Source organism: Paroedura picta, chromosome 5, assembly GCF_049243985.1.
Source record: "Paroedura picta isolate Pp20150507F chromosome 5, Ppicta_v3.0, whole genome shotgun sequence".
NCBI lineage: Eukaryota > Metazoa > Chordata > Lepidosauria > Squamata > Gekkonidae > Paroedura > Paroedura picta.
The window spans coordinates 15,835,085-15,860,329 of NC_135373.1; the positions used below are offsets into that span (position 1 = coordinate 15,835,085).

Here is a 25,245-nt window from a genome sequence, read left to right on the forward strand (position 1 = left end):
AACTCACCCTCTCCAGAGAAGGTTGCCAGGTACCCTCTGGGACTGTGGGGTATGGTTGAGAGCTCCAGGCTAAGAAACTCCTGGAGATTTAGGGGCAAAACCTGGGAAGAAAGGGACCTTTTCTGGGGTTCAATGCCCTAAAGTCCACCCTCCAAAGCAGTGGTCCCCAACCCTTTTATCACCGGGGACCGGTCAATGTTTGACAATTTTACTGAGGCCCGGGAAGGGTAATGTCTTTTGCTGAGGGACGTCGCCACCGCCTGAGCCCCTGCTCCGCTTGCTTTCCCACCAGCGCCCCTGACTTCCCGCCGCCCACTGGGGGGCGCTGCCAGCAGCAGCTGCACAGTGCCACGCCGAGGGGGAGCCCCAGCTATGGCAGCCGCTGGAGAGCACCAAAGGTGAGCCGGTGGCAGGGCAGCCCCAGAGGCAGCAGCCGGAGAGGAGGACAAGGAAGAGCCGTGGACCGGTACTGACTGATCCATGGACCAGTACTGGTCCCCAGACCGGGGGTTGGAGACCACTGCTCCCTTTCTCCAGGGGAACTGATCTCTGTAGTCTGGAGATGAGCTGGAATTCCAGGGGATCTCCAGGTCCCAGCTGGAGGCTGGCATCCCTCAGTCCCCAGATTCCATGCCCCAACTCTCTGGGAATTGCCCAACCTGGAGCTGGCAGCTCTCACCTTCCAAGCTCCCATCCCTTTGAAGGCCACAGTAACAACCAGGACTACCAAACAGAGGTTTTATTGTCCCATACCGGGAAATGACGGTGTTACAAGAACCGGGAGGTTGTGCGGGGTCAAGGAATATTCTTCTGGAGGGCCGTCCCCTTCCCACTATTCCACACTGGGCACCCGCAAGGGCTTTCCGAGGGCCCAGATGGGTCTTCCTCTGCTTGGCTGCTTAGCAGGATTCTCACTGCAAAATCTGTAACCCCATGTTTGCGATGTTCCTGAATGGGGTCAAGAGGTCACTTGGAATGGCCTCAGCATAGCTGGACAGTTTACGGGTCACCTGCTGGATCGTGGCCCTCAAGGGTCTGAAGCGGACTTGCAGCTGCTGCTGCAGTTTCTGGCGGAACTCCTGGGTGTCCTTCCGAAATTTGGACTTCAGGGCCTCGCTAGAAGTCCCCAGATAGTGCTCCATGCTCTGCTCCATTTTCTGTGCCAGCTCTTCTGTCATGTTGGTCAGGGTTTGCCTCAGGGGCTGCGTGTGTTCCATCAGACCCTCGTGGGCCTTGTTCCAGCTGGCCAGGAACTTCTGTTGCCACTCGCCCATGAGAACTTCTACCTTCTCCTTCAACTCCTGGGCATGAGGCTGCACGTTTTCAGCCAGTTTCCTGCCCAGCTTCCGGACTTCCACCGCCAGCTCTGCCTGGTTGCTTTTCATGGTGTTGAAGGAATTGAGGAGGAGGTTGCTGTGGAAAGACAGAGAGGGCAACCAGGAAATTGGGTAGGCCGCCTCTAGGCAAGATGGCAGCCAACCTTCAGGAGGTGACAATAGGATAAACACAGGATGGTCTCAGATAACTCAAACCAAGAAGAAAAGACCTATCCTTATGGCATTAAAATATAATAAAGAATGTTTTTAAACAATGTCCTTTCTTGAGTTTACTTTCAGTTTATTTCATTCCAAGGATGCCGTTTTGGACTAGGATCTCCATACTATTTTGAGCCATTGGCCCATTTATATTACTACTTGTATTGAGGTTGTGGAAGAAACACTACTTAGAATTGTTGTACAGAGTTTATCTGGATTACCTCCAGGAGGCAGCTGGAGATCTCCTGGAATTACGACTTGTTTCTAGATGACACAGATCAGTTGACCCTGGTGGAAATGGCTGCTTGGCACATGGGACAGTGTACCCAACTGAGGCCTCTCCTCTCCTCTCCCCTCCCCAAACCCTGCCCTCCACAGATGTCATCCCCTCAAATCTCCAGGTATTCCCAACCCAGAGCTGGCAACCCTCTTCTAGCCAGAGTCTGTACTTCTACCAGAGCTACAACTAGTCTCCAGACGACAGAGATCAGTTCCCCTGGAGAAAACAGCACCTTTGAAGGGGGGAAGGGTGCTATTGTGCCGAGGTCCCTCCCCAAACACCAACCTCCCCACCTGCAAAACTCCAGGACTCCTGGCCCAGAGTTGGCAACCCTACTCAGTGAAGAGGGTTAGGCTGAGATTTCACCATATTTGGGTGAGGTCATGAACCCAGATTTCCTGGGCCCCATTATCCCAACCTGATTTCAGCCTAGAGGGGCAACTGGACTCCTACAGCATATTGTGTGTGTGTGTGTGTGTGTGTGTGTGTGTGTGTGTGTGTGAGAGAGAGAGAGAGAGAGAGAGAGAGAGAGAGAGAGAGAGAGAGACTTAAGTTCTGTTTATTTTACTAAATCAACATCCAGTCTGAGAGTCCCTGGTGTGCCCATATTTCTGGTGCAGGAGGACCTTAGCTGCTCACCTCCCTCTTTAAAAAGTCAAGATGCATAGGCGTCCCATGCAGAGATTTCTGTAATGGTGGCACCTTGGGCTATACATAGGGTGGCCATCTACAGATACACACACACACACAAAATGGACCAAATATGCACAAAGTGTACATACACTTATTTACATTCATATGGGCGAATATTTGGATAGTTGCTAGGAAAGAAATGGAAATCTAGCCTGCTCCCTCTTGGGCTGCAGTGGGCAGAGCTCAGATCTGTGAGTGACAGCTGTCACTCAAAGGTTTACAGCAACAAAAAAAAGCCTCTCCAGCCAAACAAAACCACCTGCTACTATGGAAGGAAGGAAGGAAGGAAGGAAGGAAGGAAGGAAGGAAGGAAGGAAGGAAGGAAGGAAATTTGGCTACTTTAACTAACATTTCCTGAATTTCAGCTTTTTCAGTGGTAAGGAAGCCCCTTAACTCTACTCGCCATCTTTATAGCCCTCTGAAGGAGCCTGTTGATCAAGCATGGGGTGAAGTTTTCTTTAGGGCAGGGGGTTTCTCTGGACATATCGTGTGTTTGTTTAAGAGGGGGGGAACCAGTCTTCCGTGCCAGGATGGAGGGATGTTTGTGCTCTCAAGGCCACCACAAGTTTCAGATAGAGCAGTGACGCCAGACATGCTCTGGGTTGCTCTGACCCACAAAGGCTCCCTGCCCTCTGGGCCACTGTGGCCGAGCCTGGCTTACTCACCTGAACTCTTGGCCCTGTTTGGAGTTGCGCAGAGCATCCCAGCGTTCTTGCGTCTCATTGTAGACTGTTGGGAAATACTCTGAGAGGACTTTGTCCAGTTGTGAGAGGCTACTTTCCTGAGCAGCCCGGGAGCCTGCAAGAGAAACAGACCGCTGCCCATGAATTAAGTTTTTTTGGAGGGAGAGCTTATCCCCAGTGAGCTAGAAGAAAATTGAGATTCTCTCCAACTTGAGGGATGCTCCTTGTAAAATTTAAACTCAGTGTTCCCATGTGGAAGACATGATGCTTGAAATATAATGAGAAAGGGAAGAACATTTTGTTCTTATGTCACCTGAGAAAAACAACCAGGGAAGGGAATACCCCCCTCCCCCCCCCCAGTTAACAGCCTATTTCTCTCAGCAGAATTCCTCACACCTCTTGAGTCAATATCAGGGACATGTGACAGGGCTCGGACTTTGTGTGTCTGTCCTCTTCTGGGCTCTTTTTAAACAAGTTCTGACAATGTTCTTCTTTTGGGGTTGAAAAGTTTCGGAAGATTCCTGAACATGCCAACAATTCATAGAGGTCGTTTAAAATGAGATTGGTCATGGCAACCGCGTTTTTGAATTCATGTCTGGCAATTCTGTTCTCTTTTGGGCTCTTCAAAATATGGCTACAGGGATGTGGGCTTTGGTGTGGTGCGGCCGCCTCGGCGATCACCGAATCCTCAGGGGGCCAGTGCCACGGCGCGGAAAGGAGGGGCGGTGGCAGCCACAGTGGCCCCGGCCACCCCAGGGTTCGGTGACCGCCGAGGCAGCTGCGCCAAAGCTCCCATCTGTATAAGAGCCTCTCTGTCCTCCATCTACCTCCCTACCTACTTTTGGGCCCATCTATTTATGCACTGATCCACTCCCAAATCATCCTAAATTTCTAAAAGAATTCAACACCCACAACAGACGTTTTAAGGCAGTAGCATTGCTGTTTTAACTTGTTTTAACTGTCTATTTAAATTAATTTTACCTGTTGTAATGGCATATTATATATTTTTTGTATACTGACCTGAGCCAGCTTGCTGGGAGGGCAGTCTAAAAATCCAATAAACTAAACTATTTGGAGCAATATCTTTTTGCTCCACCAGAGAACAGGGGCAGGTCCAGGAGACAATTTTTCTGGGGAAATGGTGTTGTGGGCAGGTGGGTTTTCTGACCCCGCAAAAACACCTCCTTCAGATCCTACCCCCGCCCCCACCCTGCACAGAGAGTTCCTCTCACCTGCCAAAATGACCAAGGTCAGGAAAACAGCAAGAGGCTGCATGGCGGAAGAGAGTCCAAGACGCTGCGAGACAGAAGAACCAGGAATGTCCATCCAGAAAAATAGGAGGAGCCACTTTATGGGGTGGCTGGATGGGGTGACCACCCTGCCCCTGTTATTCATTAACCAAGGAAGAGTAAACCTGGCTGGCCCTGCCTGAGCTCCAAGGGAAGGATTTGACTGGGAAGAGGGAGAGCAAGCATCCTGTAGGGACCAAAGGCCCAAACGGCAAAGGGCAAACTCCTAAAAAGCTTCAAGTGGGTCGCCGTGTTGGTCTGAAGTTGTGCAACAAAATTCAAGTCCAATGGCACCTTTAAGAACAACAGATTGATTCAAGGCATGGGCAGGCACTCTTCCACAGACAATGGAACAAGGATCATACAGCTATAAGGAGAAAGTAAATTAACTTGAAAGCTCACACCTTGAATAAATGCTTGTTGTTCTTAAAGATGCTGTTGGACTCAAATTTTGTTGTCCTAAAAAACTTGTTTTACAATCAGAATCCTAGAGTTCTAAGAGACCCCAGGGTCATCTAGTCCAACCCCCTGCACAATGCAGGACACTCACAGTGACCCCAATTCCATGCCCAGATGACCCCCCCCCACACACACACACACGTTATGTATGTAGACAGTCCACACTATATGCAAACAATGGCTTGAAGGCCAACCAATAGCAAACATTAATAATGACCAATCCAGGGCTCGGTTAAGGGCCAATCAGGCTTCTCCATTAAGGGCCAATCAGAGCTCTCGGTGGGCTGCCTGAAATGTATCTATGTTCCCTGTGAGCTTGTTTTGCCCCGTTCAGTGTTTGGACTAGGAGTTGTTAATCAAGAGCTGTTTTCGAAGAATGTGGAGCCTGTGTTTTGCTGAATCCACAGGCTTATTACTGGTGACGAGGATGGGATCACCGTCCCAGGCAGCCTGCCCTGAGAAGCGACGGTTCACCCGAAGCCATGTGAACCTACCTCTACTGTGCTCAGTGTCCTGCCTGCCAGAAGGCACCAGCCAGTCAAACACGCCCACCTCTCACTCTGCCTCACAGTGAGGGGAGTCTCAAGGTGCCCTTTTGGCACAGGGACCGCCCGTGAACAACTCCACTGAGCGACACCCAGAGAGAGCGGGCTCAGCCAGCCTCTGAAATCACAGCACTAGGCCTCCCGATTGGCCGGGTGCCAAAATGTGAAGCTTTCGACAGCAACACCACCGAGGAGTCACTGGGAGTCCCAGGATGCCCATTTCGAGGGCTTTTCAAGGCCAACGACCTGACTGAGGCCTCCAAGAGAGGCAGCACCCTCTTCAGTGGTGACCAGCACACGTCCTTCACAGCACCGGGCTTTGGCCACCGAAGCGGCTATTCCAGCCCAAAGCAGCCAGTGCCGCGGCTGGAATAGCCGCTTCGGCGGCCAAAGCACAGAACCTTAGTGCAGACCTCTCCGTACAAGTCTTGGTCATTTGGTTATGAGGACCTCCTTCCACTTCCTAAATGCTGGTGTGGTGTGTGTCAAGAAACCAACTGGGGCAATTTGCCATTGTCTGCCTTTGCCTAACAACGCAGGACTGTTCGGGTGGTCTCCCGTTCAAGGACTGACCAGGGGCAACTCTGCTTAGCTTCCAAGATCTGAGGAGACCAGGGCAGGGCTTGTTGGCATCAGAATTTGAGAATATTTACCTCCTGGCTTCATCTCCTGATCCACGCAGTTCAAACTGCAAAAGGGCTAAGCAGATCATGGCTTTTCCAGTCAGTCGGAAAACAGTCCCTAGTCTGTTTATAGTCTGGGCCCGGTGGCTGGTTTCTAAAAATGAAGTTTAGATCAGTCAGAAGCTTTAGCAGGTGAATCTCAGTCCTGGTGGGTAGACAGCAGCAAAAGAAGACCACCTGGTCTCGACCAGGGCCAGAGCCTTCTCTGTTCTGGCCCCCACCTGGTGGAGATCAGGGTCCTGACGGAGCTTAAACAGTTCCGCAGGGCCTGCAAAAAGGAGCTCTTCCGCCAGGCATTTGGTTGAGAGAGAAGCAGACCTATCCAATGGCAATACAATAAATGTATTCATAAAGGAAAGAAAAGTGTCCTTCTTTGTAGTTTTCCTTATCTGTTTATTCTGTAGGACTTTTGTCAAAACGTAATCCAGGTAATGTCCGTTTTCAGCGAGATTCTTTCATCAGTGACAAGTCCTCTGAGTCTTCAATATTTTAATCAATTTTATAGGTATCAAGAATTCAAACCTTATATATAATAATAATACAATACTGGCCACAGGCTCACATAGGCATGGGGATACTGGCCTGTACTGACACAGTACAAAACTACAAAAAAAGGACACTTTTCTTCCCTTTATGAATATACTTATTGTATTGCCATTGGATAGGTCTGTTTCTCTCTGTTTGGTTTAATTATTAGACCGTCCCTCTTATACTCCTGTATGAGACCAGGCAGAACCAACAGCGACCAAAGGGCCCCTGCTCCCCCCCCCCTCAGAACTCCACCAGAGAGCTCCCGACCTGTTTGCACTGCTGCATTGTTTATACTGTTATATTTTTATACTGTTATATTGTTACAACTATTATTATTAATTCATATAGACTGTTTCATGTATTGTTCTTATGTTCTATGTAAACCGCCCTGAGCCTTCGGGGAGGGCGGTATATAAATATAATAAATAAATAAATAAACAGATTAATTAATTAAAATGCACCCTTGCTGATACTCTTTGATACCCTCTGTTATCATTGCACTGCTCTCATTTATTATCTAATACGTGTGCACCCCCAAGTATTAACTCCAAGGAGGCTCATGCTGTTCTCCTCACTTCCATTTTATGTTCACAACAGCCCTGAGAAGTAGGCGAGACTCAAAGAATGTGTGGCCCAGGGTCACCCAGTGAGGTTCCATGCCAGAGTGGGGATACAAACACAGCCCTTCCGGATACGCGCAAGACATTCTTCCCTCTGACGCCACACTGGCTCTTCGTTTATTTATGAACTCAAATTTCAGAGGCCGCCTTCCTTTTGCAGCTCAAGGCGGCTCACGTACGCAGCCCAGACGTCACAATTTAAAACCAGTTGGGGCAATGGCCTCCAGAAGAAGAAGTGGGGCATAGTGGTTAGTGTGTCCAATTAGCAACTGGGAGACCCAGGTTCAAATCTTCACTCTGCCATGGAAGTTTGCTGGGTGACCTTGGTCCGGTCATGTACTCTCAGACGAACCAACCTCACAGGGTTGTTGTAAAAATAAAATGGAGGAGATTGATTTAAGCTACTTTGGATACCCATGGCGTTTGTGTGTGTGCGTGTGTGGAGAAAATAAATAGCGACAAGTCTGATGCTTCGTTCCAGGAGAAAGCACAACGTAGGAGAAAGTGAATGGAAGAATCTAGACTAGGGGTGGGCAAATTGTGGTCCTCCGAATGCTGGCAGGGGCTCATGGGAATCGTAGTCCACAGACATCTGGAGGGCCACAGTTTGCCCACTCCTGGTCTAGACTGCCAAATTTTACAGAACCACAAAGCTCTCTCGGTGTTTGCTGCAGATTACTGACTCCTGCCCAGGAGACGAACCTCCCCAGCACAAAAGCTGGTAGAAACACACAGCCTCCCCTTTGAACCAGAAGCACCTGAAATGCCCCCCTTTTGAAGCAACCTCGCCAGAGACACCACACCCCTCTTTACGACAGAAAGGAGCCACAGGGGAACAGAGTGTCCAGCAGCAAACAGACAACCACCCACAGACAGGGTAAACACGGAGCGATAAATGCCGGTGAATGGCCGTTGGTCTGAAGTTTGAGTCCCGTGGGGACTTTGGGAGCCTCAAAAGTTTATTTTAAGTAGGAGCTTTTGTTCAAAGGCACACTGATTCCGATATGGAAGTGGGCCTGCACACAAAAGCTTCTGCCCAGAATCAGGGTTTGCTGGTCTTAAAGGTGCCGCTGGACTCACATCTGGTTTTACAGAGAGTTAAAGGCCCTGAGAACTGGTGGAGGAGGGTTAACTCAGGGCTGGATGAAGCACCAGCTGGCATCGATTGACCTGCAGCCTCTGACATTTCAGATCAGGACAACCCTTTTTGCCAAGGTTGCGTTTTGGCAATCGAAACCCATTTGGGGCTGGGGCTCCACTTTAACCTCCCTTGCCATAACTTCCGAGGAACACTCAGAGTATGAGAGTTACAAGCCCGCTCTCCCTCTCCCAGAAGCCCCCAAACAGTTCTAATCAAGATAATGAAAGACTTGTTGTTCTGCAAGAGAAAAGGATGCAGGGAGGCTTAGATGTGCGGCAGGCAGCGCGGCATAGCAGTTAGAGCAGAAGAACTGGCTTGGGGAGACCCCAGGTCTTGAACTGACATTCGAATCCATCCCTTGCTCCCCAGGAATTCCAGGTAGCATGCATCATTTTCTCCCTTCCTCTTTTATCCTCACAACCGCTCTGCAAGGTTAGAAAGGCTGAAAAAGAGAATAGCTCAGGGTCACCTAAGCAAGCTGTGTGGGTGGGCGGGGGAATTTGAACTCAGACCTCACAGCTCCTAGCCTGATATTTTAAGTGCTACACCTCCCCCACCCTCCAGCTTTCCCCTCCCTGAATTGCTTTTAGCTTTCCTGTTGCTACTCTGCAAATGGATCCTATTTGGAGGTACTGTATGGGTACACCTGGGAAGACACAAGGCTGAATACGACCATCGGACCTGAGGTCAGTCTGATCTACTCACATGGACAGTGGCTCTCCGGGGACTCAGGGAAAGGTCTTTGACATCACTTCCTACCCGGTCCTTTGGACTGTTGGAATATACAGATTTTTAATGTGCGTGATTCAGAAAAATGTGAGGAGTCTCCTGCAGGGGGCACCAGAGATGTGTATTTAGCATAGTTAGATAAGGAATTCCCTGGTGGTTTTCAAAGTGTCCCACTGAAGACTTCCTGCTCCTTTGAGCACACTTCCTCCCTGCTTGCCCCCAGGACAGCAGTTAAACAGAATGACTGTAGGCAACAGTGAGAACAGTTAGCTAGGTCTTTCTCCTTTCCATACAAAGTTATTTCTCATTGAAATAATATTATTTTATTCGTTTCTCTAGAGCCTCTTGTGGCGCAGAGTGGTAGGCAGCAGACATGCAGTCTGAAAGCTCTGCCCATGAGGCTGGGAGTTCAAGCCCAGCAGCCGGCTCAAGGTTGACTCAGCCTTCCATCCTTCCAAGGTCGGTAAAATGAGTACCCAGCTTGCTGCTGGGGGGTAAACGGTAATGACTGGGGAAGGCACTGGCAAACCACCCCGTATTGAGTCTGCCATGAAAACGCTAGAGGGCGTCACCCCAAGGGTCAGACATGACCCGGTGCTTGCACAGGGGATACCTTTACCTTTATTCATTCCCTAGGGCTCTGTTCCTTTTTTCATATCTAAACTCTGACAACGTGAACTAGAGATGCAGGGAATCAAACCGGAGACCTTCTGTGTGCCAAGCAGAGGCTCTGCCACCAAGCTACAATGGCTCTCCAGCTTACGGGTTCTCTCTCTTCTTTGGGTTTGCATTGGTAACTTTTCATTCTAGACAACATTTTTAAACACTACATTAATTTGGGAAGCTACCTTGGCAATATTCTACCAAGGCGGTGGCATATAAACATTTTGAAGTTAAAAAATAGCAAACAAAAAATTGAAATTATTTTTCCTTTTCTGAAATGTGTGAGACCACCTCTTGGGCAAAGGGCATGCAGCTCGTAGAATCATAGAGTTGGAAGGGACTTCCTGGGGCATCTAGTCCACCCCCCCACACACACACACAATACAGAACACTCACAAGCTCCTGAGACTTTCATTCCTGTGAGATGGAGGAAAAGGAAGAACTGGGAAAACATTTTGCGTCAAAAACAACAGAAAGATTATTTTTAAAAACACCCACATACAGCCCTGGCAAAGAGAAGTGCTCTGTGCAAATGCGTAAAAATCCCTTCCGCCCAGCAGCAATTCCTTTAGGGCCCCAAGTCATCTCTGTGCAGTTTCCTGCCCCCCCCCCCATCTCCCTGGCCACTGCACTGGCCACGGATTGGAGCCGAAGGCCCAGAGAGAAAATGGGAGCCATCTCAGTGGGAGGGCCTGATCTCTAAGCAAGCATGCCTCCTTGTGCATTTGCAGGACACAACCACTCTAGCCCCCCCCCCCCTTCAAATTTGAAAAAAATATTTTAACTTCAGGGGACTCCAGTGTCGGAAAGACAGAGGGGGGTCTTCCTTTGGCAGGCAAAGGAGTAGGTGGCCCATGGAGGGCAGGCACTTCAGTGGGGAGCTGTCGGTCAGCAGATCCTTTGAACTCCGTGCCGCTCAGGAGCCACGAAGCCTGCCAGGGGGAAACGGACATGCCGCTGCCAGAGAACCCTGACCGGCCCATCCTAGGGGAAGGAGAGAACGAGGGGACCCAAAGTGGTGCCTGACAGTGTTGCATCCCTGCTGGGTGATCTTGGGCCAGTCCCCGTTCTCTCAGAGCGCTCTCAGCTTCATCCACCTCACAGGATGCCTCTTGTGGGGGAAGAGTAGAAGAGCTGGTTTTCTGCACCCTACTTTTTAATACCTGAAGGAGTCTCAAAGTGGCTTGAAATCGCCTTCCCCTCCTCTCCCCATAAAATACTCTGTGAGGTAGATTGGGCTGAGAGAGCTCTAAGAGAGCGGAGACTGGCCCAAGGTCACTCAGCTGGCTACTTGGGGAGGAGTGGGGAATTTTATCTGGTTCTCTAGACTGTTGCTCTTAACCATGACACCAAGCTGGGTCTCTGCAATAGCAAAGGGCACGCAGAGCACACAAATAGAAGCCACTTTGAGACTCCTTTGGGGAGTAAAAACTGGGGCACAAAATCCCAGCTCTTACTATGCACCAACCTCAAATTTTCAGAAAGCAGGCAGGGCCCTGTAGGGCTGATTGGCTGTGCAGATTTTTAAGGACGTTGCTTTAGCAGCGGTATCCTTTACAGCACAAGGATTTTTACTGGTGACTTAGGCTAAGCTGTGACAGCCTCTCTGTGGCTAGCTCCGCCTCCTGTGGCAGCCATCTTGTGACCACGCCAGTTGGGGACCCCTGCCACAGAAACAAAGACGCAGACGGGACAAGTGGTGGATGGTAATTTATTGAAACAGGCATATTCAACTTCACAGGGGAAAGGGGGGCGATTCTCCCCTTGTGGGTTGAGCAGTTATCCCCCACCCCCACCCTTCATAAAAGATCCTTTCGTTCCCATAACTTATAAACATGATTTACATTTAAGTCTCTGGCGGAGAAGGGCATGCAACTGATTTCCCCCAACAACCTCTTGGCCGGGGAGGAGGAATGGGCTCTCGGATGGGCCCACGGAACTTCTGTGTGCAGCTTCACGGGGGAGGGAGGGAGGGAGGGCAGAGAGGGAAGGAGGGGATCCAAACCAAAAACATCCCTGACACAGGCAGGGCTGGAGAAAATGTTGGGTTCCCCCTCATTGACCCTGGAGCTGTGAACTTAAAAAAAATAGCAAAGGGAGAGAAAGGGGGTTTTTCGGGGGGGAGGGGGTTTGGAGGCCAAAATACCCCAGAATTTAGCAGGATTGGGAACTAGGGTTGGGCGCTTTGGCGCCCGAAGCAGCCGTACGCTCCTGAAGCAGCCAGCGCCGCACTGCGGCGCTGGCTGCTTCAGGAGCGTACGGCTGCTTCGGGCGCCAAAGCGCCCAACCCTAAGGAACACAGGCTGCGGGAGAGAAGGGTGTGCAAAGTAGTAATGGTTACTCAAGACACATTCGCAAACCGTCCAAAGTCGCACGTGTCCCTTCTGGGTGACCGCGGGGGAGAAGAACTTGCTGGTGCTTGAACCCGCACCATCCTTTGACGCAGTGCATGTGACCGAGCCTCCCCTTCCCAGCTGCTGTCACCGAAATCCTTCCCTGCTAAGTCTCTTCCCTGCCGCCTCTACGATGGTAGATCATCCACAGGAAGGGAGGGAAAGCCATTGCCCAAAGCAACACCGCCCCCTCGTGGCAACAGAAGGAAGCGCAGTCGCAGGTGCTGAACCCTACTATAGGGAGAGAAGTCCGATGGGAACAAGGAACTCCGCGTTCCCCGGGAACCGGCTAGCTGCTCCTGCCAGGAGGGAAGGCGGCGGCAGAGGGGGAGATATTCCCGCAGCGCCCGCCCCATGTGTCCTGCCCCCGCTCCCTCCTGCCACCCCACGCGCCCCCAGGGAGGCCACTGCTGGCCAAACAAGGATGCGGTGCAAGGTGAGGTGCGCTGAATCAGCCGGGAGGGGGGAAGAGCGGGCACGTGGAGGGAGGGGCTTAGCCGATGGTCAGGCCGAAACCACACTGGAACTTGTTCTTGCGATGGTTGAGGAAAGCCCCCATGGCCAGCGTGAGGGGGAGGGGGAGGAGCTTCTTCTCCAGTGCGGCTCCCACAATCCAATTGCTGTCGACAGAGCCTGCGGAGGGGAAAGAGGGAAAATGGAGGTGGTCACAAGGTGCAAAGGAGCAGCACTTACAGAGTTAGAACCGGGGGGCGGGGGGGGGGACCAACGGGATGGGTGGCCCAGAAAATATATGACTTATCATTTGAGCGACACACAAAACATATACCCCGCTTTCCTGCCCCAACAAGAGCCCCCTCTGCTGCTCACAATGATTCTACGCGGGCCTGCTCCTGCCTCTGATCCTGCAACTGGTCCCAAATGCAGAGGGGCAGGGTCTCACCTGTTCTCAGGCAGGGGTCCTGGCTGCTGGTTGAATTCCAGATCAGGTTCAAGGTTCTGCTTTTAACCATTAAGGCCTTTTGGGGCCTGGGTCCCACACACCTGAAGGATCACCTGGCTTTGCTCCCCCCCCCCCCCCCGCCCCAGTAGACCTTTGCACTCCACCAATATGAACCGGCTGGTGATCCCCAGCCCTTGAAACATATGTTGGCCTCAACCAGGGTCCTGGACCCAACCTGAGCTGCCGGAAGCAGGAGCTTCCACAGTCCCAAAGGGCATGCAAAGCAGAGCTCTTCTGCCAGGCAGTTGGGGAGAGCCGATGGATTACGGACTGACCGAACTGGCCCAATCCTACAAGAGCCCATAGGGGCTCTCTCCTCAGAGTAGAAGGAATATAGACAGCAGTGGCTGAGGGATCCTGCGCACCTGATGTATTTTAAATTGTTTCAACTGCTCAATGCTACGATGCAACTCTTAGCATAAAGAAAGAACACGCACAGATGAAATCACCCTCTATAACCATCAGAATCTTTCTCTCCGTACCACGAACAGAGGTGATCTGCTGTAAGCAGCGGGCAGGCAAGGATAAAGGGTGACGGGACTGGGGGAACAGTTGTTAGTGTTAATTTATCCCAACACCGCCAGTAGCGCCATGGGCGCTGTGGACTAAATAATGCGGTAAGGGGTTCTGGGGTGGGATGTGTCCGGGATGAGGAAAGGTCCGCTTTGGACCCTTCCTCCGGACAGACAATCGGAGGGACCAATCGGCAGGCGATTGGTCCCTCCGATTCCCAGCCCCAGCAACTGTGAGCCGCGCACAGTGCGGTTCGCAGTTGCTCCTTTGCCGGCGGCCTGACGCGGCGAGAGGCGCAAAGCCGCCCGAGGGAGCCGCCGTCGACAGCCCGCCGCCACGGAGCACCCGCAAGACTGCAAGTACCTAGCGCCCGCCGTATTGGTCATACAGCGGGCTTGATTACTAGTATATATATATTTAGTTAATATTTCGATTTGTATACTGCCACATTTCCTAGGAACCTGCGGTGGTTTACAGAATAAAACATTAAAATACAATAAGTCCCCCCCCCCCCGCCCGTAAAACCCCAATTTGCAATAGACAGCAAGTGGACAAAAATGTATTTCAATAATCCATCCCAATAATCTATCCCGTCCCGCCTCGTTCGGACGGAGGCTGAGTCTTCTCCACTCAGAGTGGGTGGGTGCAGATCTCACAGACTTCAATAGATTTTAGTAGCCCTTGGGAAGGGGTCCTTGATGGAAAGACCGAGGGTCTGCCCTGGCCTCAACCAAGCGCCTGGCGGAAGAGCTCCGTCTTGCAGGACCTGCGGGAAGCCGACAATCCCGGCAGGACCTTCATTCCACCAGGTTGAGGCCAGGACCAAAAAGGCCCCGGCCCGGGTCGAGGGCAGGTGAACTTCCTGGGGGCCCGGAACAGCCAGTAAAGAGCGAAGAGCCCTGCGGGGAGCATAAGCAACCAGGCGGTCCCGCAGGTAAGTAGGACCCAAGCCATGTGTGGCCTTAAAGGTTAATACCAAAACCTTGAATTAGTGAGTCAACTTTGATTTTAAATTTTAGAATCTCAATTTTAATTTAACCAAATTAAATTTAACCAAATTATACCAGATGGTATAAAAATCCAATAATAATATTCATCACCACCCCTACCCACCCTGGCCGAGCATTCAAACAATTAAGAAACAGCTAAAACTTGTAATGAACATGAAAACAGTAACCAAAACATCGATTAGGGAGGAAGATTGCTGAAGTATCACTGAACTAAACAAACAAACAGCTTCACCCACTGGTAGAGAGACAGGAACAGACCGGGACAAAGGAATCTCCCTGAGGGGAGAGATCCAGAGCTTTGGGGCCACAACCAAGAAGGCCCCGTGCCGAGTGTCCCCTGCTTAATCTCTGCAGGTGCGAGCCTGAAATGGGGCCCCCAAAGATCACCCTAACTCTCAGGGACGTTCATAAGGGATTAGGCGGTCCTTTGTGAATGTTGGCTGCAAACCATGCGATGCTTTGAAAGTTGAGACCGTCCCCTTCAATGAGCATGGCCCTGATTTCTTAAACAAGAGGAACAGAGCAGAATTGAACCTCCCCGATCCACAGCATTCACGCTCCCTGCCCATTTGTCCTCCAGGCTGAAAAACAAGGGGGAGACTCCATACCTCTGAAGAGCAGGTTGGCCTTTGGAAGATCTAGCTGGTAGCCAAACGTGACGCTCGTGTCTTGCATGCGGGTGCTGGCTTCAAACTCCACGCCCACCTGCAGCTGGGGGAACCAAGGGATGGGAGAAGGGGATTGTGAGGTGTCTGCATTTGGGCCCCTTCCCTCCCTGCCTGCCAGCTTCGACTTCTACTCCCCCGACCCTGTTTGGACTAGTGCCCCGGGAGATTTCTGATGTCCTCAGGCCAACCCCACACTCTCTGCCGTGGCAGGGAAGAAGACAGAACATCCTGCCCCAGACAAAGTGCTCCATCTAGACCTGGTGGCTCAGAGCCACTGATGGACCTCTGCTCCAGATGTTTCTCCAACCCCCCCCCCCCCCTGAAGCTCTCTACTTCAGGGGTAGTCAACCTGTGGTCCTCCAGATGTCCTTTGCTGGCAGGGGCTCATGGGAACTGTAGTCCATGGACCACAGATTGACTACCCCTGCTCTACATGTCCAACCAGCATCCAGCCCACTCCTTGCCAATGTCTAGATCTGTCAGCCTTCCAGGGCACCACTCTGGTTCTGGCCTGTGGAGCACAAAGTAGTAAGACTCCGGGAGTAAAAGCAAGCCCTGGTTCCATGCAGAGCTCTTCCCCCAGGGCTCTGGCTGAGGCCCGGAAATAACGCCATGAGGTCCCCGGCCTCCCTGCTCGAGAAACCACCTAACCTTCCACCAGAGATTCAAACAATGTTGCAGAAATATATGTTAAGACTCTGCCCCAAGGCTGGAGAGAGGGGGCCGGTTAATAAATCAAGTCAAGTAATAAAAATATTAAACGGTAAAGTATGTCGTTCGAATATAATTTCAAAACATAATGAATATAATTTATTGTGTTTTGGGGTTTTATCTGATGTTTCCCAACCAGAAAACGGTGGGCTAAAAAAATTAAATTATCATCCTTATTATACAGACGTGGCCATCAAAGTGAGACCCAACCAAGGTTCTTGTATGGAGGAGAGGTCCACAAGGCTTTCAGCCACAAGGCCCAGAAGGATTTTTTCCTCTTTGGGGGCTTGGAAGGGCTTCTGGGGTTCTGACCCTGCCTGTAGACCTCCTGAGAGCACCTGGGTTTTGGTCACTGTGTGACAGAGTGTTGGGCTGGATAGAGTGATCTAACATAGCTTCTCTTATGTTCCTATGTCTGGGGCAGGGATGTTCTGTCTTCTTGGTCCATAACGGGGCCACAGTGGGAGGGCTTCTGGAGTTCTGGCCCTGCTGGTGGACCTCCTCATGGCCCCTGGGCTTTGGCCAGTGTGTCACGGAGTGCTGGACTGAAGGGGCCACTGGACCAATCCAACATGGCTTCTCTTATGAAATTCCGTTGCCTTAAGATGGCCAAAGTGTGTTTTGCCTGCTGAACAATACTCTTTCCTCCAAGACCTTGTGGAACATGAAGGAACTTCCAGCTCCCTCCCATGCGCTACTTGCTTCCTCCGCAGCTGCCCTCCCACAAGGGCCCCCTTCCCAAATAACGGCTCCTACCTGATCACTGGCTTTATGGTAATACGTTGCATGTGCTCCCGCTTGGCCTATGGTTAAGGTCCCGATCCAGTTTGGTGCTGCAGGGAGAGAAAGAGAGGACCCCTCACTTGTCTTGAAGAGAATTTGGTCTTATTCAAGCTTGGACGGCAAGAGGGAACGAGATGCCACCAGCGGAAGAGCTGCCTTGTGTACGTGCAAACTCCTGATGCTTCCTCCCTTGCAGCTCCCGCCTGGCGGAACAGCCTGCCCGAGGGGGTCGGGAAAGCTCCCCCTCTTTGGGCCTGCCACAAACCGTGCAAAGCTGAAGTATTCCAGAGAGCTTTCCCGGGGGCTCTGCTGCAAAGAAATGCCTTTACCAACTTGCTCGGAGAAATGGGCAGGGAAATGGGCTTGTGCTGCCGCCTGCAGCTCCCTGTCATCCGCAGCCTGCTGCTGCCATTCTTGTGGCGCTTAATGTGGGGAGTGAAGATGATGCTCGGCTCCGGTCCTTCCTGGGGGTCCCAGACTTCTAATGTCCTAATGTGCGACGGCTGGGTATGACCTTCCCAGCGCCACTACTTCCGAAAGCTCCTCCGGGGTCATCTAGTCCAACCCCCTGCCGAATCTGGTTAGTCCTTAAGGAGCTCCTGGACTCTTGCTCCTGCTACAGACAGACTCACAGGGCTGCCATCTTAATGCATTAATGCATTGGCTATTGAGCGGTTCAATTTTGTCGACTAGACATAGTGGAGGAGGGAGGGAGGCACTTTGAAAATGTGCAGGTAGTCATGCCGGGAACAGACTGCAGTACTCAAGAGCGCAGGACTGGGGAAGACAGCACCAGCTTGGCCTGGTTGATACCATTACCCACAATGCAACCCTGGGTGAGTTTACTTGGGAGGGGGCCTCTTATTGAACCTGGGGTGGGGATGTGGCCTGAGCTTGACATGCAGAAGGTCCCCAATTCAATTCCCGGCATGTCCAGTTAAAAGAACCAGGCAGGAGGGGATGGGAAGGACCTATGCCTGAGACCCTGGAGAGCCAGGAAGTGGGGCTGGAGCTCAGTGACAGAGCTTCTGCTTGGCAGGCAGAAGGTCCCCAGTTCAATCCCCGGCATCTCCAGTTAAAAGGACCAGGCAGGAGGTGAGGGAAAAGCCTGAGACCCAGGAGAGCGACTGCCAGTCTGAGTAGAGAATACTGACCGTTGCGGCCAAAGGGTCTGATTCAGAATAAAGCCAGTCTGTTCACATTCCTCAAGGCTTATTTCTGAGCAAACACACACAGCCTCAGCCTGCAGGCCAGCTCTGGGAGAGCAACTCATTCAGCCCTTTCAAGGACTTCTACCACCTGCTACTTTTCAGACACATGGCCACAAGCATCTCTTCACGGAGAATAAAGGGGAAATATCCAGCAGGAATCCAGTGGTACCTGTGTATTTCCCAGCCAGGGACATGACTGTTCCCTCCTCTCCTGGACGCCGATGGTATACCAGCTCCCCTCCCAGTGCCAGGCACGGCGTGATGCTCTGCAGGTAATGCGCCACCAGAATCCCTGCACAGTGGACAGAATGATGTGTGAGCTCCACCCAGCTGGGAAAATGCCTCGCTGGTCCACAAAGGCATCCCCTCTGGACAGACGGGTGACACAGCTCAGAGGCCAGCCCAGGGCTTATAAGCAAGGGGGGGGGAGACTGTCAAGAGGCCTTCTGCTTACCTGAGCCTACTAAAATATCGGGGTTCCCTAGCGTGACAGCAGCAGTGAAGTCTGCGCCCCGGTATTCACCGTCCACTTGCCAGTTCACAAATTTGGACTGCTGCGTCTGGGATAGAAGACAAGAAGAGAGTTCAAGAAGTTGAAGTAGTGAGCAGTGATTCCAAAAAGCTCCTCTCCTGCCATCAATTTGGCGAGCCACTAAGGACTCTTATAGGAAGACGGTTATGTTAACGTACTGCTTTAAGCACACATGTTGTGGCCAGCAGAGCCTGATGTTGCCACAGCTGGCTGCTTGAGCCACCACGGAGGCTGTTGTGAGGAAGAAGGCGAAGGCCGGCCACCGTGGCTCATTCCTGGCCTTGAGCTCATAAAAGCTGCGCTAAACTCACGGAGCAAAATGAGACAGAAGGTTTTCTGTACCTGAAAGGCCACCTTGGAGCGAACTTTGTTTGTGACCTGGTGGATGATCTGTGCATTCAGGCTGCCACCGTTATCCATGTCACCCACGAGAACAGGGAAGGCCTGGAAAAACAGAGGGGTGGGTGGGGCTGAGATGAGCCAAGCGTGATCCCATGGAACAGACACCAAAATAGCACCTCCCGCCTCCAGCCATACCTCTGTGGGGCTCAGCTGCTTCGTCCCGACGTAGGTCACCCCAAAATGGTAATTGGAGTCGCCAACCGTACTGAGTGCTACCGTGTGATTGACCTGCAGGAGACCAAGAGGGGGAGGAGAGAGGCAGGGATCACCAACGGACAGCCAAGACAGAGTTGGAAGAGACCGCGTGGGTCATCTAGTCCAACCCCAATACCTGTCAATACCTGTCTGCCTGCTCGCCTAGGGCGAGTAAGGATCACCCCAGGCAATCAGACAGTGAAGTCTTTTTAACATTTTGTGGGCGTTTGTCTTGGTGGTGTAGTGGTTAAGACCAGCAGCTTCTCCCAGTTCTCTCAGAGGAGTCCTGTGAGAGCTCTCTCAGCCCCACCTACTTCCAAAGATGTGGGCAGAGGAAGGGGAGGCGACTGTAAGCTGTTTTGAGACTCCTTCAGACAATGAAATGCAAGGAATAAAATCCAACTTTTCTTCTTTCAGGATGAGCAACAAATGACAGATCAGGGTGGGTGGGTGGGGGTTTGTACTGCTGTTGCCAAACTTATTCATGGGAATGGCTAACCAAAATCCTGTGCATGCTGACAAAGGAGAAGGCTGCACTGATCCCAATGGGACTCCTTTGGAAGTAAATGTACAAAGATATCAGCAATATGATACTCGCATCTGAGGCTTCTAACCCTTCCATTCTGCAGATGAGGCAGGAAAACTTTCGCTGTTTTTGTTGATTATTTATTTATCATACAGCCGAGTTACACAGGGGGAAGGGCTGTTTTTCTGTACCCTGCTTTTTACTACAATCGCCTGTCCTTCCTCTCCCTGTAACAGAGACTCTGTGAGGTAGGGGGGTCGGAGAGAGCTCTGAGAGAACTGGAAATAACCCAGTCACCCAGCTGGCTGCACGTGGAGGAGCGGGGATTCAAATCCGGTTCTCCAGTTTGGAGGCTGCCACTCTTCAACACGACACCAAGCAGGCTGTCCATGAAACAATACAATATTTGCAGCCAAGTACCAAGTTTCCCCAAAAATAAGACACTGTCTTATAACATATTTATTTTTCCTCAAGAAGACACAATATGGCTTATTTTCAGGGGGTGTCTTATTGGTATTTAGAAAAGTCGATGCCATCAACAAAGGTTTTTGTGTGGGGGGAGAGAGACCCACGGACTGTTGCTGCTAAGTGCTGGGGAGCAGCAGATTGACTGGTGCTTGTAGGGGGGGAGAGAGACTGGGGTGGCCAGTGCCACGGCTTGGAGGGGAGGGGTGCTGATGCTGGCAGCGCGCTAGCTGGTGACCACACGCAGGCACAGAGCTCTGCGCCTGCATGGGGGTGCCAGCTGGCACGCCATGCCAACGCTGCTCCTCTCCTCCGTGCCACTGGTTGCCTCGGTCATCCGTGAGCGCTGAAGCGGCTACAATCCTACCACAGACTGTTGCTGGTTGGTGCTGGGGGGAGAAAGACCCACAGTGCTGATTAAAACGGCAGCCACAGCTTTACTTCTTCCCTCCGAGGACACACTTACTTTCAGGGGATGGCATATATTGTGCAAATGCTAAGAAATCCTGCTACGGCTTATTTTATGAGTATGTCTTATTTTCTGGGAAATACGGTACTTGCAACAGTTATGCAGGCAGACCAGGCAATCACCCTCCTAATATCAAAGTTTTCAACCCACTCTGTTACAGCGGGGGAGCCCTAATCTTACTCAACTTGTATTAACTGCACACAGCTAATAATTGACAAAGGAAACATATGAGACCAAGTTAAAAGGCTGCAATACAGCCAACAATCCAACTTGGTGCTCAGACTCTTCCCAACGATACGCCATGGAGGAAGGCAATCACTGCACAGTCACTACCCAATCAACCCTTAGAGAAGATCTATTCCCCACTCTGATGCCTGTCCCAACCAAAACCCTGCCCGGCTATGCTTCAGAGGACGGACAATCTCGAACAAATCAACATGAGAGAGAGAGAGAGAGAGCACAACCCAAGAGACTTCTGTCCTAGAATGGATTTCCAGGGCGTCTTTCGCCTATGAAGGAGCAAGGGTGAGAATGCCTCTGAGTACCCAGATTGCCACACATGCTCCTCAGGAAGTGTGGTTAGGATCAAAGGCTGGGAAAGCTTCTGCATTGGAGAGTGCAGGACTGAACCCCAGCCCCTTAAGAGAAGCATCCCTGGGCTCCTCAAGAGACTGGCCAAGGCAGCCCCATCTCATCAGCTTTCAGAAGCATGGTTGGCCCTGCTTAGGCCTGGGAGAGGAGACCACCGAGGAAGTCCAGGGCTGCTATGCAGAGGCCGTGCAGGAGGCCAACACCACGGCGAGGAGAAGAGGGGTGGCAGCACCGTGCCATGCGGTTGGGCTCCTACGCACTGCCTCAGGCTTCCGTGATCACCAAGGCGGCGAAGTGCACAGCCCTGCCTCTGGGCAGAATTACTGTTGCCATTTTGACACAGTGTGTGTGGGAGAACAGGCAGTAAACGGCTGTCACAGAAGGAGGAGCCACACAATGCCGACCACTGCTCACGCCATGGAGGTCCTTCTGCTGCCACAGCAACAACTTTCACACATTTTCCCAGCATAACGAATCACCAACAGCCAATCAGAAGTCTTTATCGGTGAAAACCCCACCTGGCCCTGCAACACTTTCTAAAAGTGCTGGAAAAAACGTGGGCAGGCACTGCGTCACATACAGGCACCAGGCTGCAGCCCCCCGATCCACTCTTTGCAATCCAGCAAGCAAAACACAAACAGATGAGGGTCTGATGCTGGCTTTACCTGGAAGTGATTGCTGAGACCTTTGTTCACAGTCAGCTTCACCCCTTCCATCTGGATGGGGAACAATTCTGAAACGCAGAGAAACAAAGGGAGAAAGTGAGACCGAGGCATGTTTTCCAGTTTTGCCCTGAGAAGTGACCAGCTGGGCCTCCCTACTCAGTTTGTGGATCAAGAGACTTGGGTTCGAATCCCAGTCCTAGGGCACGCTACTTTCCATCATGACTTCCAGGTGTCATTTATGCATGACTTGTTGTTAAAGGATCAAGTCTTGGGGTTATGGGTCAGCCAAATCTCAGCAACGTTCAGGACTCCTCAGAGGGGAATGGGGTCCACACAGTGCAATGGAAGCCAGTAAACAAAAGGAGGAGGTGCAAGCGTGCCAAGACTTATAGCCAAGAGATTGTAAACTTCCCAGCTCTAATCCAGGGGATGAATGGCAGCTGCCTGTTTCCAGCCTTCCAGGATCACTTAGAGCAGAGCTGCAGGCTAAGAGGAAAAGTACCCACCTCTTGGTTAGGCGTTAGCTGCATGCTGAACGTGATTATGAGTTGCTGCTGGATTAAGTCTGAGCAGCTGGCATTTAAACAGAACATGCTAGTGGGTGTGGACTAAGGTGACCAGATTGTCCCACTTTTGGAGGGACATCTGTGGGCACCTGGCAAATAGTACTTATGTTGAAATTAAAAAAATATATATTACAATACTATTTTTGTGTTCTATGCATTCTATGAAAAATTTTGTTGCTCCATATAGACCAAATTTTTAATCAAGACACCCCCCCCCCCCGGGTCAATGGTGTCCCGCTTTACCAATGTTAAAATCTGGTCACCTTAGTGTGGACGCAATCTAAGCTAGGTTTGGGCGCGTCGGACCCCAAAGCACCCAACCCTACCTGCCACCTTTGCCTGGGGGGGGGGAGTTTTTTTTACCTTTGCACTTCCGATGGCACTCCTCAAATGTGCCCGGGTTAGGAAGCTGGTCACATTTCTCTTCTGCAGCACGGTCTTGGGGCGGGGGAACCAGTCCGCTGACGGGGGGCATGGTGAAGCCGGGCGGCACTGACACCAGGCCAGAGCCTGGCCCGGGCACCGCAGGAGGGGGCGCTGGAGAACTGGCAGCCAGGACGTTACCCATGGTGAGGAACTAGGGGAAAAAATGAGAAGAATCAAAGTTTCACTACATGGCTTGTTTACCGCGAGACAGCTCAGTTTCATGGGAAAGGACAGCCTATACCAGATTCAACATTCCTAAATATTTCACAGAGTTTTATCCTAATGATAAATTACTAGGGACTGTGATACAACTGTGACTAGCTTACTTAGAATCCTACTAAGATCCTTTCTAAGTTCTGGAGGTCCTGCAAAATGGAGCTCTTCCACCAGGCATTTGGTTAAGTTTAGTTTATCGGATTTTTTGGCTGCCCTCCCAGCAAGCTGGCTCAGGGCAGTGCTCAAAAAAATCTAAAATACACAATTACATAAGGAAAAATTAAATTTAAGAATAATTTAAATAAACAGTGACAGGTAAAAGCAGATTAAAACAGCAATGATTTGGCCATGAAGTGTCTGTATTGAATTCTCCTGGACACTGAGGATGGTTTGAAGTGGATCAATACATAGATGGACAGATGAGTGGGCGGGGCCACAAATAGGTAGGTGGAAAGCTGTTAGCTTTGGCCCCACCCAAAAGCCTGGCAGAAGAGCTACGGTTTACAGGCCTTGCAGAACTGCGCTAACTCCAACAGGGCCCGGATGTGCTCCAGGGGCTCATTCCACCAGGTAGTTTTTAGTCCTCCAACTACAACCCTAATCCTACTGCCATTGCTAATTCAATCTGCCATCCGGTTGAGGGCTTTGACCCACTCTGGATAATCACCCTGCATCCCAGTGAGAACAGCAGACTTTTGAGAATGTAAATCAAAAAATATTTTCTGACAAACCTGGTTTTAGACTCCGTTGAAGGACCTCAAGCAGCCGCATAGGGAAAAGCATCAGCGAGTGCAAACTGATGCATCTTAAGAGGCATTTAGCAAAGGACACCATTTTGGCATTCCCATCCATGGAGGGGGCTTTGGCCGGCAAAGGCTCAGACCCTGAAAGTCTTGGTGGCCCATCAGTCACTGCTGGACTCAAATCCATCTCTTCCACTAGCAGTCTGAACACAACACAAACCTCAAGGCAAGGCGGCAGCCAGACTCTCTGGAACATCAGGGGAGCCAAGCTTAGCCTTTGGCCACAGTTCCCCAATGCAGCAGGAGGAAAGTGCACGCACCGTTGGATGGAGATGCACAGATGACTGCTTGGCGTAACCGCTGGTTACTTCTGCCAGGCCAAAGGTAGGGGACTGAACGGGGGTCCATCAGTGTGCAAAGTGGGCCACAGGCTTAGAATTCCATGCGGGACTATCCCAGTCCTATTACATTGCTTATCAGTTGCAGAGGGTAACCCTGTTGGACTGCAGCAGAACGGCTGAAGCTCCTTAGAAAGAGCAACGAGACGGCCAAGGCAGGGGCTTTGTGGCTCTCCCGATGTCCATGGACTACAATTACAATGAGCCCTTGCCAGCAGGGGCTCATGGTAATTGTAGTCCACGGACATCGGGAGAACCACACTTTGGACACCCTTGTACTGTACAAATCACGCATGCAAAATCTGGCTCTGCCCTCTTGCAAAGCCTGGGGACTGCACTGACCCCCGCGCACCTTCCCCTTTGCGGGCGAGAGGGAGGCAGCGGCCCCATGGTTTGTCCTGGGGTCGCCCACGGGCACCCAGTTGCCGACCCTCCGCAGCTATGGTCACGTGGTCGGACGGAGGAGGGGGCGCCATCGGCCCCTCCCCCACCAGCCTTTCCGGGACTCGCCCGCCTTCCTCCCCCTCCTCCCCCCGGTGTCCAGAAGAGTCCTCCCCCCGCGCCCGGCCCGCTCTTCCCCCTTCTCAACTCACGCGGTGCTGGCGGCGGCGGCGGCGAGGGCAGGAGCCGGGAGACACCCCAACCCACCAGCACGGAGGCCCCGCCCCTCCGCCACACCATTGGCCGGTCGGACTCCGGCTCCGCCCCCGCCCCTCGGTCTTCGCCACGCGATTGGAGAGCGTCCTCCCAAGCCGCGCCCCTTCGCCTGGACCGTGCAGTCCTCATGGGCGAAAGGCTGGTTGCATGTCTTACCGCTTCCTCCCCCCGCCCCTCCGGCCACGAAGGGGTCCTATTGGCCCGCTTGCCATTCGTCACCCTGATTGGGCAAATTTTAAAATCAATCTGGCCTCCCCAACCCGCGATTGGCCGCCGGGGACAACCCTGCTCTG

The 25,245-nt window shown here is 51.8% G+C and overlaps 2 protein-coding genes across 2 annotated transcripts; both read right to left on the reverse strand.

Annotated features, from left to right (window-relative positions):
• Positions 1 to 724: 724 nt before the first annotated feature.
• Positions 725 to 4,581, reverse strand: LOC143837139 (uncharacterized). The gene is made up of 3 exons (XM_077336655.1): positions 4,424 to 4,581; positions 3,174 to 3,306; positions 725 to 1,413 (listed from the first exon to the last, which is right to left on the reverse strand). Exons 1-3 carry the CDS (start codon positions 4,515 to 4,517, stop codon positions 912 to 914), a joined length of 729 nt encoding a protein of 242 aa, XP_077192770.1. The 5' UTR covers positions 4,518 to 4,581; the 3' UTR covers positions 725 to 911.
• A 7,961-nt stretch (positions 4,582 to 12,542) lies between these two features.
• TOMM40 (translocase of outer mitochondrial membrane 40) lies at positions 12,543 to 25,053 on the reverse strand. Its single transcript, XM_077336652.1, has 10 exons — positions 24,889 to 25,053; positions 22,876 to 23,089; positions 21,947 to 22,014; positions 19,171 to 19,263; positions 18,976 to 19,077; positions 18,556 to 18,661; positions 18,271 to 18,393; positions 16,864 to 16,940; positions 15,337 to 15,439; positions 12,543 to 12,877 (listed from the first exon to the last, which is right to left on the reverse strand). The coding sequence occupies exons 2-10, from the start codon at positions 23,078 to 23,080 to the stop codon at positions 12,738 to 12,740; spliced, it is 1,017 nt and encodes a 338-aa protein (XP_077192767.1). The 5' UTR covers positions 23,081 to 23,089; positions 24,889 to 25,053; the 3' UTR covers positions 12,543 to 12,737.
• Positions 25,054 to 25,245: the final 192 nt, after the last annotated feature.

Coding starts and splice junctions, on each gene's coding strand:
- LOC143837139 (XM_077336655.1), bottom strand. CDS start 4,517: ATGGACATTCCTGGTTCTTCTGTCTCGCAGCGTCTTGGACTCTCTTCC. Junction 3,307..4,423: donor GACCTTGGTCATTTTGGCAG/GTGAGAGGAACT, acceptor TTTCTCTTGCAG/GCTCCCGGGCTGCTCAGGAA. Junction 1,414..3,173: donor AAACAGGGCCAAGAGTTCAG/GTGAGTAAGCCA, acceptor GTCTTTCCACAG/CAACCTCCTCCTCAATTCCT.
- TOMM40 (XM_077336652.1), bottom strand. CDS start 23,080: ATGGGTAACGTCCTGGCTGCCAGTTCTCCAGCGCCCCCTCCTGCGGTG. Junction 19,264..21,946: donor GTCTCAGCAATCACTTCCAG/GTAAAGCCAGCA, acceptor GGTCTCCTGCAG/GTCAATCACACGGTAGCACT. Junction 15,440..16,863: donor ACCATAAAGCCAGTGATCAG/GTAGGAGCCGTT, acceptor TGGTTCCCCCAG/CTGCAGGTGGGCGTGGAGTT.